The sequence below is a fragment of the Drosophila teissieri genome, chromosome 3L, assembly GCF_016746235.2.
Source record: "Drosophila teissieri strain GT53w chromosome 3L, Prin_Dtei_1.1, whole genome shotgun sequence".
Lineage (NCBI taxonomy): Eukaryota > Metazoa > Arthropoda > Insecta > Diptera > Drosophilidae > Drosophila > Drosophila teissieri.
The window spans coordinates 9,052,573-9,071,792 of NC_053031.1; the positions used below are offsets into that span (position 1 = coordinate 9,052,573).

General features: G+C 42.1%; 1 protein-coding gene across 6 annotated transcripts in view; it reads left to right on the plus strand.

Moving 5' to 3' along the window:
• Positions 1 to 19,220, plus strand: part of LOC122617038 (capon-like protein) — a 45,353-nt gene that overhangs the window by 19,655 nt on the left and 6,478 nt on the right. For 3 of the 6 annotated variants that reach the window (XM_043792696.1, XM_043792691.1, XM_043792690.1), the window contains exons 3-6: positions 9,425 to 9,496; positions 10,128 to 10,223; positions 10,284 to 10,451; positions 17,167 to 17,374. In XM_043792696.1, coding sequence (XP_043648631.1) covers positions 9,425 to 9,496; positions 10,128 to 10,223; positions 10,284 to 10,451; positions 17,167 to 17,374 — 544 coding nt within the window. Of the gene's footprint in view, positions 1 to 9,424; positions 9,497 to 10,127; positions 10,224 to 10,283; positions 10,452 to 12,296; positions 12,372 to 12,402; positions 12,453 to 15,484; positions 16,956 to 17,166; positions 17,375 to 19,220 lie in introns of those variants that run through there. The other 3 variants (XM_043792695.1, XM_043792688.1, XM_043792689.1) reach the window with 2 other exon arrangements.

Below are 19,220 nucleotides of genomic sequence, written 5' to 3' on the forward strand. Positions count from 1 at the left end.
GTTCTAGTTAGGCAATTGACGCTTCTGACTCGGAACAATAATGAAACTGGATCCGAATTGGTGCTGTGTGTGTGCTATCATTTAGGCATCGTTGCTGAAATTAGTTTTACACTCGATGCCAGGCTGGCACAGAAGAAAACCACTATAATAGAAGCCGGAATTGAATTAGAGTGTTGTTGGTTTTACCTACAAAATTTGTATTCGTTTTAATAAATAAATATGACATATGAATTTATATTTTATGCTACATAAACACATTTATTAAAATGTCTTAGGAATCGAGAATCAGCTTAAGTATTTGTGGGATATGGCAAATACAAAATGCAATATTTTTCTTTGTGGGAGCTGAGCTAGAATTAGTTATAATTGCGGTCCAGTTTAGCTCAGCTATCTGAAATGGCATGAAATTACTTCATAGCAGATTCTTCTCTCGCACGGCGGATGCAGTCATTTAGGCTGATCCGCCGATTGCCAGACGTGGAAATGTGGAAATGTGGAGGCCAGGTTTCTGGATTTCACTCGCTCGCAGGCGACACAAAGTGAAATGCTCGATGGAAATGGCGATGGAGCTGGAGCTGGAGCTGGAGTTGGAGGCGAAACAGAAAGCGAACATGGGACACACGGTCATCAAATCAAAGCTCAGCTGCAGCGTCGATTTGGCCATGGATTGAATGGCCTGGGAGTGGGCTAAAGTCAGTCGGTTGCAGGTAGTAGAAAAAGCCAAGATGCACGCACATTCGACATGGCCATGTTGCAGGCTAAAGCCAACATTTGGCGCTGGCTTTGATGCTTTTTACCAGCATCCAGCCTCCAACTGCGACTGCGTCTAGCTATTTCTGGATGTCTGTCTATTCCGACTGTGTTTGTGTGCACCGGGAAAAAAGAGTTCAAGTTATTAGAATGCACAAATAAAACTGCAAACGCTTCACAGTATGCCAAGTGCCTGGCTTGCCATGTATTATTTGAAGTATAAAAGCTTTATACTTTTTCTTCACCACTTTATCGCTGAGTGTAGCTCTCCAGCTGGCTGCATGTTTGCCTGTTCTTGGACATCAATGGCAATTGACCAGGTCTTGCCATTGCCTTTGCCTGTTTTTGCTGGCTGCCTTGGCTACTTTTTCATTAAGCAGTCGCGGCCAACACTCCCGTCGTTTCTCCTCCGGCTTGCTGGCCATTGGCAGTGCTGAAATTTATTGCGATGCCAATGCGATTTTGGCCATAAACGTGCGACGGGGATTTGCAATTCTGACGCTTTAAAATGGCCAACAGGACCAAGGAGCAGATGATTTCCCGAAACATAAAACCAATAATGTACCAACTAATTTGCATTTTGTAAGTAGTATTCTTTTGGTTGAGCTAACCACTAACTGGTAAGCGGTAACCCAATTAGGTGGAGTTCATTAACCCCACAGTAGCTGTGCTTAAGCCCTGGCAACCCAGCAGGTGGCCAAACAGAAACCAACACAGCTCCACCACCGTCGCCCCCCAGATGGCTAAAAAACCAACCCCAAAAAGCCACACCATTTATTTCAAAGGCCACCGCAAGTAAGCAACCAACCAACCACCCACCCATCCAAACACCCAATTTCGCCGTCACATCTGGCCAATAATAAGGTTGTTCAATAAAATGTGTGACCGGCCAGAGTAAATCCATCGAAATCGAGATGGGAATAATTGGAGGCGCCAGGCGTTTAAGTCCGTTTAGCACTTGTTTGTGAAATTTACACCCGCCGAATAAAAGGCAGAGGAGCGAAAAGCAAATAATAATAACATGGTTAAATTGCTGTATAAAAATTAGCGGTCAGCATGCACGCACAGAGGGGGCGGGGGATCAAATAATAGGAGGGGGGGAGATGAGGGAGCACATAACGCTGATTGAATTATTAAAGCTGCTAATTAAACGCTTCCGCTCGTTTAGCCGCTGTGACGCATTACTCATACGCCCCGTACTCTTTGCCCATTTCGCGTCCACTTGTGCGCTTGTGTGGGGCACGCAATTTATTTATTTTCATTTCTGTTTGCGCTTTGGCTTTATGTTCATCCCACTGAGCTCCTCCTCTTTGGAGATCTATTAAAAGTTTCCCAATTTTTAACCTGTTTGTGGTTTGATACAATACATAATAAATAATAATAATAAATAAATAATATATTTAAATAATAATATTAAATGTGATTTAAGCCACACTTTGTGGCTATGCATATATAATAAATGAAATTAAAATAAATAAATGAAAATTAAATTAAAATAAATTTAACAGTGTGGCATATGCAATTATATTCATATTAGACTTATTACGAAAATTACTGGTTAATGATTAATATTTCTGATATTTCTTCGTATAATTCGTATCGGTAATTATAGGTGTCGTTCGTGCTACTCCTAATGTTGGCATCGAAATAATCGCCTTGTGCTAAATTTGGACGGCACTTGTTACAAAATAAAATTTAGGGGGATGGAGCCGAGGCCTTTATTGTTCTCATTCTTTTTCTGGCTTTCATTACTTTGGTCCATTGTTTGCCTAAGTACTTCCAATTGATTTTCTGCTTTGTTATTATTGTTCCACTTGTGTACGCTTTGTCGCCCTCAGTACCCGCAATTGTTTATGGCCAAGTCGAAGAGGGTGGCGTTGGTAAGTCGGGTGGGTTTGGTGCACCGTCTTCACTGTCCAAATGGTAACTCGTTTATTGATTTTACCTTTGACTGGGAAACTTTGCCGCCACCGTGGTCCCTGCTCTCTGCCAGTGAATACTGCGGCGAAAGTTTGGGAGGAAACTTTGCGGAGATGTTATTCCAGCTAAAGTATGCCAAAAACCGGGGCACATATAAATCAAGAAGATGGAGATGCCTTGTAGCCCAGCACGATACGCTTGTCTAATCTCGACTCATTGGATTTGCAATTAGATGTGGAGAACAAGGCATGTCCACTGTCTGCATGGCATGTCCATGTCGGTTGCCCCGATATTCCCCGTCTATGCTCGAACAAAACATTTCACTTACCCGCAACACCCACATATGTATGTATATCCGGAGGGATCGGGGTCAGATGGATCCCGACATGGTTGCCTCATCATAATATAAATACTCTCGCCTCGTGATGCATTTCTTGCATGCTGGTGTGGCGTGGTGTGGCAGCTGCATTTGCATAATGCATTCCGTTTCGATTCGCTTTGTTTGAAAAGAACCCAAATATCTGTGGGATACTACACACAGATAGATAGATATATGGATATATGGGTCACCGCTGGACAGCAGCCAACTGAAACTTTTACTTTTCCATAGGGCCGATATAAGCCGAACCAAGGTGAACCAAAGTGAACCGAACTGAACTGAACTATGGGGCCAATAAAACTTGATACTCCACAATTGAGCGAGGGGAGTTAATGAAGTGAGTCGAAAGTCGTAACAAAGAACAAACAAAGAATGCAACTGAAGACCCCCCCTCACTCATATTTTTTTTTATTATCTCCACTCAGATAATAGTTTATCGTTTTCCCTGTCGTTTCTTTGCTTTTCCATTTCTTTCGCATTATTAGCTTAGAGTTTTATGTCTGCGGAGTGCGAAGTGCACGAAACAGAAAGCATAATTTGTATCTTTTTTCCACCGGAAACCGACTATTACCTGGGCTAGTCATTGATGGATTAGGTGAGTAATGCCTACATATCCAATCACACTTTCTGGCTGGGGCCAAAAGCTGGCTTATGCAAATGCAGGCCCACAAAAAGCAAGTCTTTGGTTTTTTATTAGCCGTCTGATGGTGAGACTCACATGTAGGCTTATGGCCAAATGGAGAGAATAAATTGGAAGAACACTCTGCACGGAGCTTAGGTTTATGTGAAAAATTGACCATTTAAGAAAGTTAAATAGTTGCAAGAATTAGCATAGCATTTAAAACAATAAAAGTGCATGTATTTGAACAGCGTTTGAGGGAAATAAGAAATATGTTTTATATCTAGACTTAAAGCTACTTTTATGAGATAATTTATACTTGAGTATTGAAACAATTTCAAATGTGTCATTGCAGCTTATGAAGAACTATCCCTTACTATTAGTCTAAAGCAGTCAGATTTTTCGCAGTGCACATTTTTGCTCATTTCATTTGCACCTACCGAGCATCTTCTTCTTTATTCCGGTGTCTTTAGCACCGTGGAAATTCAGATGTTGATTTAACTTGCACTTAACTTGTTGCCGCGAGTGTTGGCTAAAAGAAAGCATTTCACTTCACGCCACTTAGGCAGCCTGACTTTGCACTTTAGTTTCGAGTAGCTGATAAAGGGGGCACACTTCCATTTGCAGCACTTCCAACTGCAGCCCCAAATCCCACGACATGATTTATTCGACCAGACAAACTCATTTGTTTGCAGTTTGCATTCGAGCTGCGCATTTTCCCGCCGGCTTAACGGCCAGCAAATTATCATAGTTGAGATATAATAGGGTTGGGCGTGCTATTGGCCAAACGATTTGCATTTTGGCCAACTGCAATTTGGAGATGAGTGGAGCAGAAGACTTGCTGGTTCGTTTTCGACCAACCTTTGATTCGGTTTGAGCCAAGTTGGCCTGCGGCCTGGGCCACTTACAACTCGTCAAATAATTGTTTTAAATTAAGCACAAGCCAAATGCCCAAAGTTATGCATAACAAAAAACCAGAAAGACAGCTCAAAGTTTTGCCCGCCATCTCATTAAGCTGGCTCCTGGCTGGATGATGCTAATGAAATGGCCTGAAACGAGGATGATGGGTGGTTGGGTTGGGTTGGGTTCGGTGTGGGTTTGCTTGTTGGTTATTGGGCGGGAAACCCAAAAGGAAGTAAAGTTGCGCAACGGAAGGAGAACGGGACAGGAATGAAGACAGGATGGCCGAGACAGCAGAAAACTAAAACCCGAGATGAAAGCAAAACAAAAGCCAGGAGGAAGTACAACACAACCAAGAGATGCTGATTATCTGCGGTGGTTTTCACTGGGAGTTGGGCGGTGCAGAAGGTGCAGAAGGTGGCAATGGAATTAACATTATTAGCGAAAATTCTTGGGGCTGCTTCTCCCATTTCCCACTTCTCCCTTGCAGTTTCAGGTTTAACTTCGCCCTGTTAAGCTTGTTTTTAAATGTTTTACCCAAGCTTTTCTTTAAGACTGTGTGTTAAACTCGGGCACTAAAAAAGGATTTGGCAGAACATTCCTACTTTTTTGGGGAAATACTTCATAATTTTCTCTACTCTATGCAATTAAGGGAGCTTAAACTTTAGCAAAGTATTTTACTTTAAAATACCATTCCTTGCTGCACTTAAGTAAGTGAAAATGCCAAGCTATTGAACCAAGGCCAAGGCAGAGTTTATTTAGCCTGCACTCAAAATGAACAACATTCATCAAAGAAATTCCTCTACACACATGCTTTTTAGCCATGCCGCATCGATAAACAAATGAAGACATCAAATTCTCAATCAACAATTTTAAAACGAATTTCCAATGAAGAGTTCCCAAAGTGGCCAATTAAATGTTTCAATAAACAGCCTCAATTTACTACTTATACGATACCATACGACTTGATCTATTTTCGTTGGGGCTTCAACATATCATCTCGCTTTTAAACATTTTCCTTCTTTTTTCCTAATTAATTTTTAAATTTCTTACACATGTCGAATTAGTGGCCAAAGAGATTCGGGGAAAGAGCAAGAGCTTTTCCGCAGTTTTCTCACATTTTTATCTCACAATTTTCCCCTTCCTGCCATTTGCTCATGTGCCCTGAAAACTATGCAATGTTTTTTGCATATCAACACTAATGTAAAGCAAATGTTGAACATGCAGGTGTGTAAGTGAATTTGTACAAGGGGTTAGTGAAATGTTCTTTTCACATTTCATAATTTATTACTATATGTACATTAAAAATTCCCCCACAACAAGGTGTTAGTTGCGAAAGCTTTTAATGGCATTAAATGCCTAAAAGTATGCTTAGTAAATTTGAAAATCAGAGAAATGTAAGGTGTAGTGTAAAGTAAATGTATTGTTGGTATTATACAGATCATCTTCAAGGTATTTGTGATAATACTTAATAAGATTTAAACTTATTTATGGCAAAATGGAATGATTCACATTTTAAGTCTACTTTTATGTTTAATCTCTGTTTTCGTATCCATCGCAACATAATACCCCTTTAGTGGATTAGCATTAAAACAAGAAGCAAACAATTGTTGATACCCTGCAGCATTGCGACACAAAATGCTGCGCCAGGGTCAGGGGTCGTGTGTACACATAAATGTTTTTTTATACATTTCCATTCCCTTTCTTTTTTTCGTAAATAAAATGGGAAAAATTATGTTTTCAACGCGGCTGGCCGTCGTAGCGGGCAAAGCTGTGCAAACAAATGTTTCGCATTGTTGAAAGGCAAATCCAAAAGAGCAAAAGGGGCAATGGAAGCCGAACATGAAAGCTGGTCGGGCCTGAAGCGCCATTAGCCATGGCCGAAACGCTGGCGGAAGGCTGAAAGGCAAGCCAAAAACCAAATCCTTTTTCAGAGTTTTTCACAATTTTTCATGTAGCGCCAAGGGGCTTTCTTTTATTCATTTTTCGCATATTTTTTCCTTGCCGGCCAACTAAGCTGTTCTAATCTGTTTGTCGTTGGCCATCGGCTGAACGTGGCCCTCAACCCATTTGAAACACATCTAATTTTTTTTTGTTGCGCCCCCTCTTCCAATCTCTTAATTTAACATTCAATTCCTTGATGATCTTAGTAGGATTTATGGGCTGACTCTAAGCGCAGCTTAATTGCTTTTTGGCTGGACAAATGGCTGGTAATATCTCAGGACACCTTGAGCATTTCGACTGTTTCGTACTGACGTCACGCGGAGAGGGCCAACAAACGTGGCCAGCTTTTGACTTTTCACTTGTCTTTCACCCGAACGATCAAGTGTAAATAAACAAATGTATGAAAATAGAACTGGAAGTGGGGGAAAATCGATTTCAATGCTCGCAATTAATGGAAGGTAGGAACGCCATAGAAAGTGGGAGAAAAACGTGAGTTGTTTTATAAAACTCATAATCAAAACAGAGTCTACAACATTCACCGATAAACGTAATGCGGGTCATAAACCTTTGAAACCTTAAAATGTATACACAGCAAAAATGTCTTAAACAACCATTTGCTTATTAAGAAAACCAAACAATTATGTGTTATAGCCATAAATGGGTAATAAACACGAGTATCCTTAAATAAACAAGTTTATGTAAATTTGTTAAAGCAATTCTTCTTCAAAAGGTCGGAAAACCAAAACTCGGACCCCTTATGAAGACCTAAAACCTTTGAAAATTAAATCAACAAACACTATGCAATTTTTAGCGGTGGAAACAGTTAAAATGATTCCATATCTTTTGCTGTTTACAAAGGCAAAGTTATGGCTTTAAATAAAATATGAACTCGGCTGTGAGCAGAGGCGCCTAGTCCCACGCAAAGATGTATAAAAGTTTACTACTTTGCAGGACGAAAGGGTCCACTCTTGGCCGGGGTTTTAATCAAAGTAAATGAATTTAAACGAAGCGACGAACAAAGTCCAGCGGCTATTTGCATAGAGCCGTCGCACTGGAATGGGTTTTAAGTGAAAAAAAGGATGCGAATGGGCGAAGTGGGCGAGGTGGGCGGGAAAAACTGAAAGGGAATGGAGATGTGGGGTGAGAAGTAATAGGAAAAGCTAGGCAAAAGAGTGAGCGAAACGCTTTTCCGAGTCTGAAGTTGGTTTTCTTTATTTTATTTGCGCGGGGATTTGTCTAGCTGGAGAGGATAAGCGCTCTGTGTATCCTAGATCCTTTGTGTTTGCATGAATTTAATGCAATCCAAATATTTGTGGGCGAGAGTGAGAGTTTCGTTTCTGCCTTTTTTTAACTTTTTTCCATTTTTTCGCATTTTTTCCCATACCATTTTCCTTGTTTTCTGCTCCATCTTCGGCTGCTTTCCGCTTTGTAAATGGCTTTTTATGGCCTTACTGGCGGATGGCTTTTGTGGGGAATTTAAAGCTTCGTTTCATAACCCTTTGAATGGTAATGGCATGCAAATATCTATTTATATGTCCCGACACGCTTGGCTATATAAACTTCAGCTAGCGAGTATTTTAAAAATATTCCTTAACATCTGCATAATCATAAGTGTATTCGGGAGAAGTAAACATTCGCCATTCTGACTAATGAACTGCCTTCCAGACTTTTAGGGCACATGGCATTCATCAGGACGTAGGTGGAAATCAATTAGCACTGGCATTACCTCAGTTGCTAAACCCGTAATAATTTTCTCAATTAATGTGCAGAAATCTATTTTCTGCCGAATATCAAAATTTGACTTGTGCTATTTTTGGATTGGTCCGAAAAAATATGGATTCGGCACACGCCATATCCCTTATATCCAAACCAGCACATTAATCATCCAGCAAATTAGCATTCGCAGAAATACATCGCAATGTGGCGCAAAATCTTTCGATTTGTTTACCATAACTTGACATAGATCATAGAGAATAGACATATGCTGGCGGCCATAAATAGAAACACCCTATTCTCGTGAAACATTCCAAAAGTTATCTGCATAAGGACATTCGGCGAGGCGAAAGGCTTTGCCAACGCAAAAATGAACCCTCTTCACTACATATTTATTTTTTTTATTATTTTTATTGTTTGGATGAGTGTGGAGTGTGTACACATATATGTATATATTTGGTGGAATGGTGGGCGTTGGGGGCGTGACTGCTATCTCATGCACATTTTGTCACTGTCAGTCGACGATGGCATCATCAGCGTCTCTTTCACTCCACTGGCTGATTGTGGTTGTTGTCATGTCATTTCGCATTTAAATTGTTGTTGTCACTGTAATAAAATTCGCAGATCTAGGTCCATATCTACGCATTTGTTATCCTTGAGCTGCATTCGCCGTTAAACAAATACCCGCAAATAACGCAAACAAGACAAAAATTGTGCATTAAAATTGCAATTTTTATTTTCAAACAATTGCTGTCACCGCAGTTTGCATTCAGTTTTGGCCATAAATTTGCACAAATCCACCAAGTTTATACACATATGGTTGAGTGACAGCGAAATGCAAAACGCTGCATATAAGTTTAGCAACATTGATGGATCGTGGCCCATGTGAAACTTGGCAAAGGGCAGATCGTCGCTTAAATTTAGAAAATTAAACCAACTAAAAATAGGAATGCAGCTTACTGTGTCGAGGCTGTTGGCAACAGAATTGCTTGCGGTTACTACATGTAAATTTATATGTAATTTATTGCTGCAATTTTGGTTATATATTTTTTGGGGAATTTTAAGAGCCTTACAATTTAATTAATTAACTTGTTTACTTGAAAGCCTGTCACTTTGGGCGTTGCACAAACTTGAAAACCCTTTGTGGCCATTTTGCTCGAGCATTCAACAATAACCAATATCCTTTATGTCCATTGCAGTTCGTTGGCTGGGAAGAGGTGCCACGACCGAACACTCGGGCCGAGATTGTTCAGGCCATGCGACGCATAAGGGTGAGTATTACGCATACGCCGCGTGGCACGCAAATGAATTTGAAAGTTAACAGATTGCCGCGCGTAGGATATTCGCATCTCCGGCTGCCAATTAAAGAAACTTTTTATCCGGGCTAAAGGCGGTTTTAAAGCTCTTGAATTCATCCAGCTTGCAGTCGCCGAAAAACAGGCAACACTTTGAATTTGCTAGCGCCACATACTTTGATTACAGTTACACATATAGTACATATGGCCAAAAGGCAAAGAGGAAGCTCTGGCTGGAAGAGAAAAACCATTCTGGTAGCATTAAAAGTAACGAGGCTTGTTTATTCTTTCCCTTTTCCATCGCTCCAAGAAGTCGTGCGTGCCCTGGCTTAAACCAAGTTAGCCGGGTTTTCCCTTTTTTTTCTTTGGGTAGAGGGGGTTTGTGTGAGTATGTAGGTTATTGTGTATTAGCCCTGTCTGTCAGCAGATGGGAATGGAGAAGTGGTGCGGGGAGGACGTGGTAAATTTGGCGCTTGTTATTGTCATGTCTTTGCCATTAGCCAAGCCGTCACAGGCAGTCAAATGTTAATTGAAAATTCTGGAAAAACGTGGCCCCTCTTTCGCGGAAAACTTATACAGATACGTATTCCTTTATTTTACCCAACAGTACGAGTGCAAAGTGCAGAATCTGAAGAAGCGAAAGGTCACCATCCACATATCGGTAAATGGCGTACGCGTTGTGCTCAAAAAGCGTCGTCGAAAAGTAAGTCAATGTCGGCCTAACAGTATGTGTTTTATATAATTTAACCAACTTGTTGTTTAGAAAAAGAACTGGACCAATGACCCCGAGGACATCGAGTTGCTCAATCATCCCATCTATAGAATATTCTACGTGTCCCACGACAGCAGCGATCTCAAGATATTCAGCTACATAGCGCGCGATGCCAGCACGGATACGTTCAAGTGTTCCGTCTTCAAAAGTCACAAAAAGGTGAGTTTCCAGTTTCGAATGTTTGCATTTAGCTTTTCCTTTTACTTCGCCCAATGCCCAATGAAATGTTTATGACCGCAAGTCGCATAATTCGCGGACTACATGTGACTTACTTGACATTACCATTCGCACTGCATAGCGCATCGCCACCCATGGAATCGCTAAAAATAGGAAAACCTAGTCTTGTGCAAACTGTCTAGGGGCATGCAGCTTTTTGGCTAGTATCCAGCATTGGAAAACCGAAACGAAAACAACTAGCAAATAAACAAAAAAATATGCACGCTATAAAGAGCGAAGTGCAGTTTATTAGATGTGCTAAAATTGCGTCCTATTTGTTCTAGTTTTCATTAATTGGTAGAGACTAAAAGGGGGTGGAAAAATACTGGGAATCCGAATTTTTGGGAATTTTTAAAAGATTCAAACATATAGCACATAATGTGTAATTAAACTTTGCGCTAATAAGTAACAAAATACATTCATACGTTTGAAAGCTTGTGAACTACCACACTTAATTGAAAATTAGCTAGTAAATTAGATTTTACATTTTAGTTTTATAACATTTTAGTGTTTTCTTATAGCCATCTGTGTCACTTTCGCCATCACTTTTCCCATTCGGTTTCTATTCGTCGAACCAATGATTCCATGGTTATTTTTCATTGTCAATTTGGCCGAGTCTAGACCGATTTTTCATTGGCCATTACAGCGCACTGGGATCCAAACAAGACCGGCGAAAAGTAAGTCGCAACTGTCCATCAGTCCGCTGGCCAGCCGGCACATCCATTTCCGTGTTATATGGCTGTGGCCAGTGGATCGGCAGAGATTCGCCCATTTGCGCGTCGACATCGCTCCCCATTAAGCTATTGCCGAGATTTGCCAAATAAATAAATCAGATTTTACTTTGTGGTAGTGGGTGGTGGCCTGGGGGAAATGCATTCGCTTTGATTTCGATTCGAATGCGGTCTTTTGATTAATTCCAAGTCAGAAACGTACCAAATTTATTAGTAGAGAGCACGAGAGCACGCAGAAAAGAATCGTCTGGCCTTCAACTTCAGTCGGTAGACAATGTCAAGTTGGCATTTCTATTTTTTCCTTTCTAATTAACAAGCGGACTTCTGGTGAAAAAATTCCAATACATCAGAAGGCGAAAGCGAAGTCGCGATGTATTTTCGGTTTCTCAAAATGTCTGACAAGTGACATACAAGTGAAATTAAGGCCAGAGGTAGAAGGGTAGTAGGCACATGTACAATACAGCGGCGTTATTATCCATACGACGACTGCACGTGTTGAAAATCGCGCATACGCCGTGTGCGTCAGAGGAGGCTTCGTTGCACCTGAGGCAGGCATGGGATGCACAGGTATCAGCCAAGCATTTGGTTGTACAAGTTGCAACCAAGTGCAACGCAATTGGGAAGCTGAACGAACCAACACAAAACTCGGCCAGACAAAGCGATAAAAGGTATATGATTAATGGCTAAGCTGGAGCCAAAACGGAAAATGGCCGAAACCAGTGAAGATGCCGCTTTGTTTACTTCCGCGAAACACAAGGCAATGGCGTCACAGCGGTGGCTGCAATCACGCATACGCCAAGTTGTACCGGCCTCAGGGGGTTTTCGCTGATCGCTGATCGGTTCGCAATATGGCTTCGTTGGAACGGCCAGGAAAAACCAAAACAAACGCAGCATGCAGCCACGTAGATGCTGGGCTGTGCTAACAGCCAACAGCTGAGCGGAAAAGCTTTGCGGAAAAAGCTTTTCCATTTAGCCGGCTACAAGACGATCTATACCTACATGTATATCGATCGGCGATCTCCTCTCCCATTTCGGTCTTTGTCCAGTGCGTTGTAGACGGCGCCCCTTTGCAGACGTGCGGCGATTCACAAACCGTTTGATCACCGACAAAATATACCAAATTATGCAATAAGTGCGTGAGTGTTCGTGCAGTGAAACGTGCTAAAAATTTTGATAATAATAATACGAAATGAAAATAAACTAAATAAAATGTGTACGAATATTTCTGCCGCCTGCAAATAAACTTCCCCCATCAGAAACATCGCCTGATGCTAATCAAATTAATAAATTCTGGCCATGTCACAGAATTAAGGAAAATATTTAAACGCACCCATAGATCATCATTCCCAGTGGGGCGAGAAATGAAATGCTTCGAAATGTGAAAGGAAATAATCGTTCGCAGAAATCAAGTCACAAAAGTGTTTTGTCATGCGATTTTCTGATTTTCGCATTTTCTCTGCCATTTCGACTGCTGACGCCATTAAATGCTTGTGGCCAGCAAAAAAAGCACAAACATAATACTTTTAAACAATGCTAAGGATTGAATAATGAGCCACAAGAGCGGAAAATTGACTGGAAAATTAATTGGCATAGGAAAGCCGCAACACAAGCCACTCGAAAAAAGTGCGCAAAGTGCGGACAGTAATACGATTTTAGTACGAGGCTACCACTTTGTGAACGAAATATGTTTATATGTGCTTTTCTTGAGTACGTTCATTAAATTCATTCAATCCTGGCCAAACTTAGCTCAGTGACGTACACTAGTTCTAAACTCACTGTTTATGAATATTAGTTGTTAATGAGCTACTCGCACCACAGGTAGTCCACGGAAATTAGGGGGCTGGTATAAATAAATCGACTTATGGTCAATAACTCGAACGCACACGTGATATTATGGCTGAAATATTTACGATTCTTTGCGCTGCACAGCTTATTTACTTATATCTATATTTCGTATTAGTACAATAAACAAGCCAAAGCTAATTTGACAGCTGAAAATTTTCAAATAAACACGAAATCTAAATGGAATTTTCATAAACATAACTTTGTTCTCAAGTTTTGTTGCGCATAGTTCATAGAAACTGGGGAAATAATTTTAATTTACCTGTGTTGTCTGTCGGATTTGGCAAAGCCATTGGCTCGGGAAAAACCACAACGTGCCTTATTATTTCTACTTTCATATTCCCAAAAATGGCTGCCCCCATCGACATTCAATTCGATTCGATTCGCTTTTCTTTGTTTTGTTTCTCTTCGCTTGGCTTCGTTTGGTTTTGTTTTTTTTTTTTGCATTTTTAAAGCCAAAATAGATCCATTATTTTAATAGCCTACTTTAAAGTATTTCTAAAATCGAACAACGAGGAGTGCAAAAGACGCAGGCTGTGCGGTGTGCAGGTGTTTCTCGCTTTGTTCGAGAGGCGAATTATAAATACTCAAGTTTATATGTTTTGGGGTATTTTCGTTTCGTTTATACTCGTCGGTGTGTTAGCCGAATTTTCAAGTGCCGCCGCCTCTGCATGACTAATGAGTACTTCATTAGCAACGGGGGTAGTAGCAACATGTCCACCCTTCTGGACCACGTGACAATGTGCAGGATTTAAGAGCTGCAGTTTTCCCTGTGGTAAGCTCTGGTCAACTGTGGCCAACTGTGGTCAACTGCAGCTGCGGAAGTGGCTTTTGTGGTTGCCTCCGGGTGCTGTGAGTTCAGCATCGTGACCACCGGCGACTTATGGCCACAGTAAACACTGGCCAGATGGCACGGGGCTATCAGGGCGGCAGTCCAGAGGCAATCGCAATGCCAATGCCATTAAAAACGGTGCTAAAAAGCCAGACCAGACACAAAGATTTCGCTGTAAAAAATTTTCCCTTATGACAGGCGAACGAGCCCGGGAAAAACAAACAAACTGCCAGTGCTGATTTGATTGCTGTGCAGGGTAAAATGGAAATTAAAATTCAAATAAATACATAAAACGAGAGCTAACAAAAGTCATTCTTAGCGCCATAAATTTTCAAGTAGTTTTCCACGAAAATGCCACGCAATTTTCCTTCTCCGCTCGTTCCATATTTATTTAAGTTCTCATTCTGGTTTTGCTGTAACGAATGTAAATTGCCACACACTTTATCCGTTTACTTTTTATAGTTTTCAATTTGATTTATGCGAAATTGCACAAGCCACGCGAGCCAGATATGTGTGTGGATTCAGTTAGTGATTCAGTTGAGACAGACAATCAGTTGGCACCTTCGTTAAGATGGATTTCCATGGCGCACGTGGCGTATGCGCAATGCTGGAACGTTCAACTGGCTGATAAAGCGGCCAAGTGAGACGATTCGACGCCTCTTGTTAACTTACCTTGAGAGGACGGTTAAATGGCCGTGTTGCATGCCACAAATACCCAAATATTGAACGTGTTGTAAGTTCAATATGCTTCGCTTTGCTTCACTTCACTTCAGCCGCTCTGTTTTGTTTGCCAACTTGCGCAACAAGTGCTGTCACTCCTTGTCAAAATAATTCAAATTGATGTGCTGTTAATGTCGTTATGGCGAGTGGCGAGTGCTCAACCTGCCGCCACTGAAGTAGCCCTTCAAAGTGCTCGAGTGGTGGCCAAGTTCTGGCCGGGATTCGCCTGAAAGGCAAGACCACAAACTTATTCGGCAGCTCAGCCTTAATTAGTAATGGAAAATGTTGGGCAAAATGTTGTGTGACTGATGGGTTGTTCCTTTTGCCAAATATAATTAATTGAACTTGTTATGTTGGCTATGAAAATATGTGCTAAAGAATAGACCCTTAGCGAATTTACACAAATTTGGTGGTTAACTTGGAATCGGAAAGTAATAGTAATAGCTATGAGCTGTGTAAAGTTGTTACCAGTTTTTTGTTTACCTGAGCAAGCACTTTGTTAGTAAAAGATAAAGTTAAAAATAAAATTCCTCAAAAAACATTGATTCATTAACAATTTAAACAAATACCTATACATGAGAGACCTTCAGAGTTCGATGCTTATGAAACTGCAACTGGGCACTGATTCACTCGACAGCCAACCGCTGCAAATCATTCGCTGGCTGATTGACATAAATTTCGCCTGCTGGCTAGCCATAACAATACCCACATCAGATTGACAGTTTTTGTATTTTGTTTTTTTTTTGTGGAGGGGGTAGTGTTCTGAAACGAGAAATCGCGGTCGTGCACGCGGCAGAAATATTCGGCAAAATAACCCAAAAGTATAAATATATATTTTTCCCGATATGTAGGCAACATGAAAAGTGGCGAATAATTCAATACACAAATAAAAAATAGATGAACACGCAAAAGAAACGGCATCAAAAACAACAGCCCAAAGGCGAAAGAGAAACATAAACAATGCATATAGCACCTGGCAGGTGTGAAAAATGGCGCATCTGCGGTGTGTGAATAACCTGGATCAAGGGAGTTGGCCACAGAACCCTAAGCAATTATGAAATTAATAGCCAACTAATTGGACTGAATTGGATTGAAAACAGTGAACAGTGAGCAGTGAGCAGTGAGCAGTGAAGAAAACACAGCATTGAACAGCATTGAACTTAGTGTGAGCAGTGACAAATTGGCGAGCTAACGACCTTGCCGATTGCGGATACTTTGCGCAGATCAGCGAACTCAGTCCAGTTGCTTGTGGTGGCCATGAAGCACGAGAAGACCCTCGCCATGGCTGCTCCGCACAAGCAGCGTCATCCGGATGGCTCCGCCCACGTTCCACGCAGTCCCATAACCAAGGCCTTCGACTTCCTGCCCTGGACGCGGAGTCGCAGCAAGGTCAACATGGCCAAGGCTCAAAGTCAGCCGGCGGAGCAGCAGGCTTCTGTGTCCACGCTTCCAGCCGCAGACAAATCCTCGGAGGTGCACTATCACAAGAACATCTTCCGCAGCGGCGGCGGTCTCATCCGTGATATCCTGGTGGGCGATAAGAATCTGCAGCTCAAGGATAAGCCACCGCAATCTCCCGTGCCGTCGCACAAGAAGAAACAGAAGCACCTGTCGCGCAACAAAAGCTTGGATATTCGCGAACTCATTGGCTGCGTGGAGCGGGAAATGGCACCAGCAATGGGCGGAGGTCCTGTGAGTCAGCCACCACGTTTCATAGACGACACCTATATAGACCACAAGCCCAAGCACATACTCTTCAATGACGATGAGAACACGGTGTACATCATTAAGAAGGAGCAGCCCGTGGCCAAGTCCAGTCACAAGGCCAGCAATTCCACATCCACGGCAGCCCAATCGAATGGAGACGTACTGAAGGCGCGACTGAAGTTCAAGAGATTACCCGGCGATCACTATGAAGCATCGCCGGAGGCGCTACGGCGAGCCCATCTCCTCCACCAGCGATCCGAGCAGCGTCATCAGCTGCAGCGGCGCAAGAGTCTCAGCGACCAGCAGAGCAGCTCCAGCCTGAGCAGTGGCGGCGGTGGAGGGGGTACTGTCAATGGCAATGGCAGTGGCAGCATCATGCTGGAGCGCCCCAAAACCGATAAGCCGCGCAAGAAGCTATCCTTCCGGGAACCCATCATTGCCGGCGACCAAATACTACCACTCATACTCAGCGAACAGCGGCAGGCGAGACAGAGGCGTCGCAGCTCCCCCTTGGAGCGCAGCAGAGGGGGCTTAGCGGGTGTGGACTGTGATAATTTATGCAATAATCGCACAAAGGATGCAATTTCCTGCGGCTGTGCGACCAGCGATCCAGAGGTGGGTTCACTGCCACAACGGGGCGTATGCGTAATATGCAGTAGCTGCTTAATTGCTGTCGATGGGGAATCGGTAATGCGAATGAAAAGGGGCGGCGGTGGGTGTATTGCTATATTGCTATATCTTAGTGGAAGCGCCACTCTGTGTGGTAATCATAATGCAATTAAATTAATCCCCTTTCACCATCTCACCATCTCCACGTCTTTTGCAGTCGCAGGCGATGCGCATCGTACGCACCGTGGGACAAGCCTTTGAAGTGTGCCACAAATTTAATCTTCATAAGAATTCCCTGGAACCCAATGACGAACGCTCCGACATATCCTCCTCGGAGCTGCTGGACGTGGAGCAGATCAGCGAGCAGCAGCTCTCCGAGGATGGTGAACGCGGTGGTGGCGGCGACAACGAGACGCCCAAGAAAGGTGAGTGTCGGCGGAAAATTCATTTCAGCGGTAAAATGGGGGGCGAAAATGGTTCGTTGACTGGCCAATAAATAAATGAAAAGCTCTGGCTGTCGTCGCAGTCGACTGCCAGCTTCCTGGGTGAATCTCTGGAGTCTGAAGTCTGGACGCTGGTCGCATTAGTTTCCTATTCATTTTTGCATTCCCATGCAAATGTCTGCTCTTTAATTTCGAATTCAGTTCGATGCGGCGAGTCAGACATTTGCATTTAAATTGCATTTTACTCTCCGGGGAGATTGTCAGTCAGGGGGAAAGCAGCGATTTTCCCGGTTAAGTCTTTAAAATTAATCGGAATAGGAAACACCTGAAATTGCCATTACTTTCGCCAGAGTAACATTTTATACAGACACGTCTTATTAAGTTATAGTTTATTGTTTCGGTGTGCCAGTTAGGATGCTCCACACAATCGTGTTTATTTGGCTTAACATTTTACCGTGTTTTCTTCTCCTTATTTCCGTAAATATACAAAGTGCAACTGCACACACGCTATATACTGTGTATGCTGTACACGAGTATACACACTGAACAGACAACTTGCCATACCGCCTGCTGAAGTAAAATATTCAGTATGAAAGATGACTGTGCATGTACGATGGAAATATTTAAAAATAATAAGAAATACGAAATATAAATAAGAGTAAAAGTACCGAGAACAGAAGCAGCCGCTTTCGACATACACTTCGACGCTGTTAAGCGATTTCCACATATTGCTTCAATTTTCAATAATCTTCGTGCGGTTTTCCATCTTGCCTCCTCCTCCACCTCCCCCTTCCCATTTTCACCCCTGCCCCATCGAACACTCTTACACGGGCGAGGCGTAGTTTGACGTCATCAACGCGTTGCTGCTGCCAAAATGAAGAGGGGGGAAAATAAAAAAAAATATAATAATATTGAGATGCTCACGAGAAAAGCAATTCTTTTTGCAATCTTTTGTCTAAAACCATCCAGCGACATCATTGGCAAGAAATTCTGAGAATATAAATATAAATAACAGCCAAGTGGGAAAGCGAGCAAAAGGTAGCTACTTATCGAAGATGGATTATTTGCTGATACTCTCATCATAACCATGGCATCACCATTGAATTCGGGAAAACTGAAACCGAATTTGTTACCAGGCGACACTTTCGAGACCACGAAACATTCACGTGGTGTGTATGTCTGTGTGTATGTGTGGGCGTGTGTGTGTGTGTGGGTGTGCCCTGCAGTCGTGTGCCAAAAATAATTTATTTATTTCAATATCTCAGCCAGCATCCACCATCCATCTGTGGTCTTGTAATTTTCTCTATATAGTAATTTCGCCGCCAACGCTGGCTGACTTTTAAGTAGCTAAACCAGCGACGGGCCACTGAAGTAATGAACGCGGGTGTTTGTCTGCGTCTGGGCGACAATCTGCTGAGATTAGGTGGATTAGATCAGCCAAGTTCAAAGTTCAATACCCTCGCACAGATGCTTGAAATTGTGCTACAAATTGTGTCTGAGAGCTGTTGGGTTATGTTAACCTCTACACAGCGAACTTGATTGAAAATATTTGTAAACTAAAGTCGCAACTTTTCGAGGTGTTTCTCATGATTAGTTGACATCTTTATCTCACAGTTTTTAAATACGTATAGTTTTTGTTGGCATATTTTTAAAGAGATTTTTCTTGACTCTAAGATTTTTATGACGGTTTACTTCTGCAGACCACCCAGAACTTTGAAAAGTTGTAATTATTAGCTGTAACTATAAAGCTCAGAAAAAATATGTAAACAGACCCAAATCTTTGTATATAACTTACAACGAAATTATTAAAATTGTATATTGTCTTTGG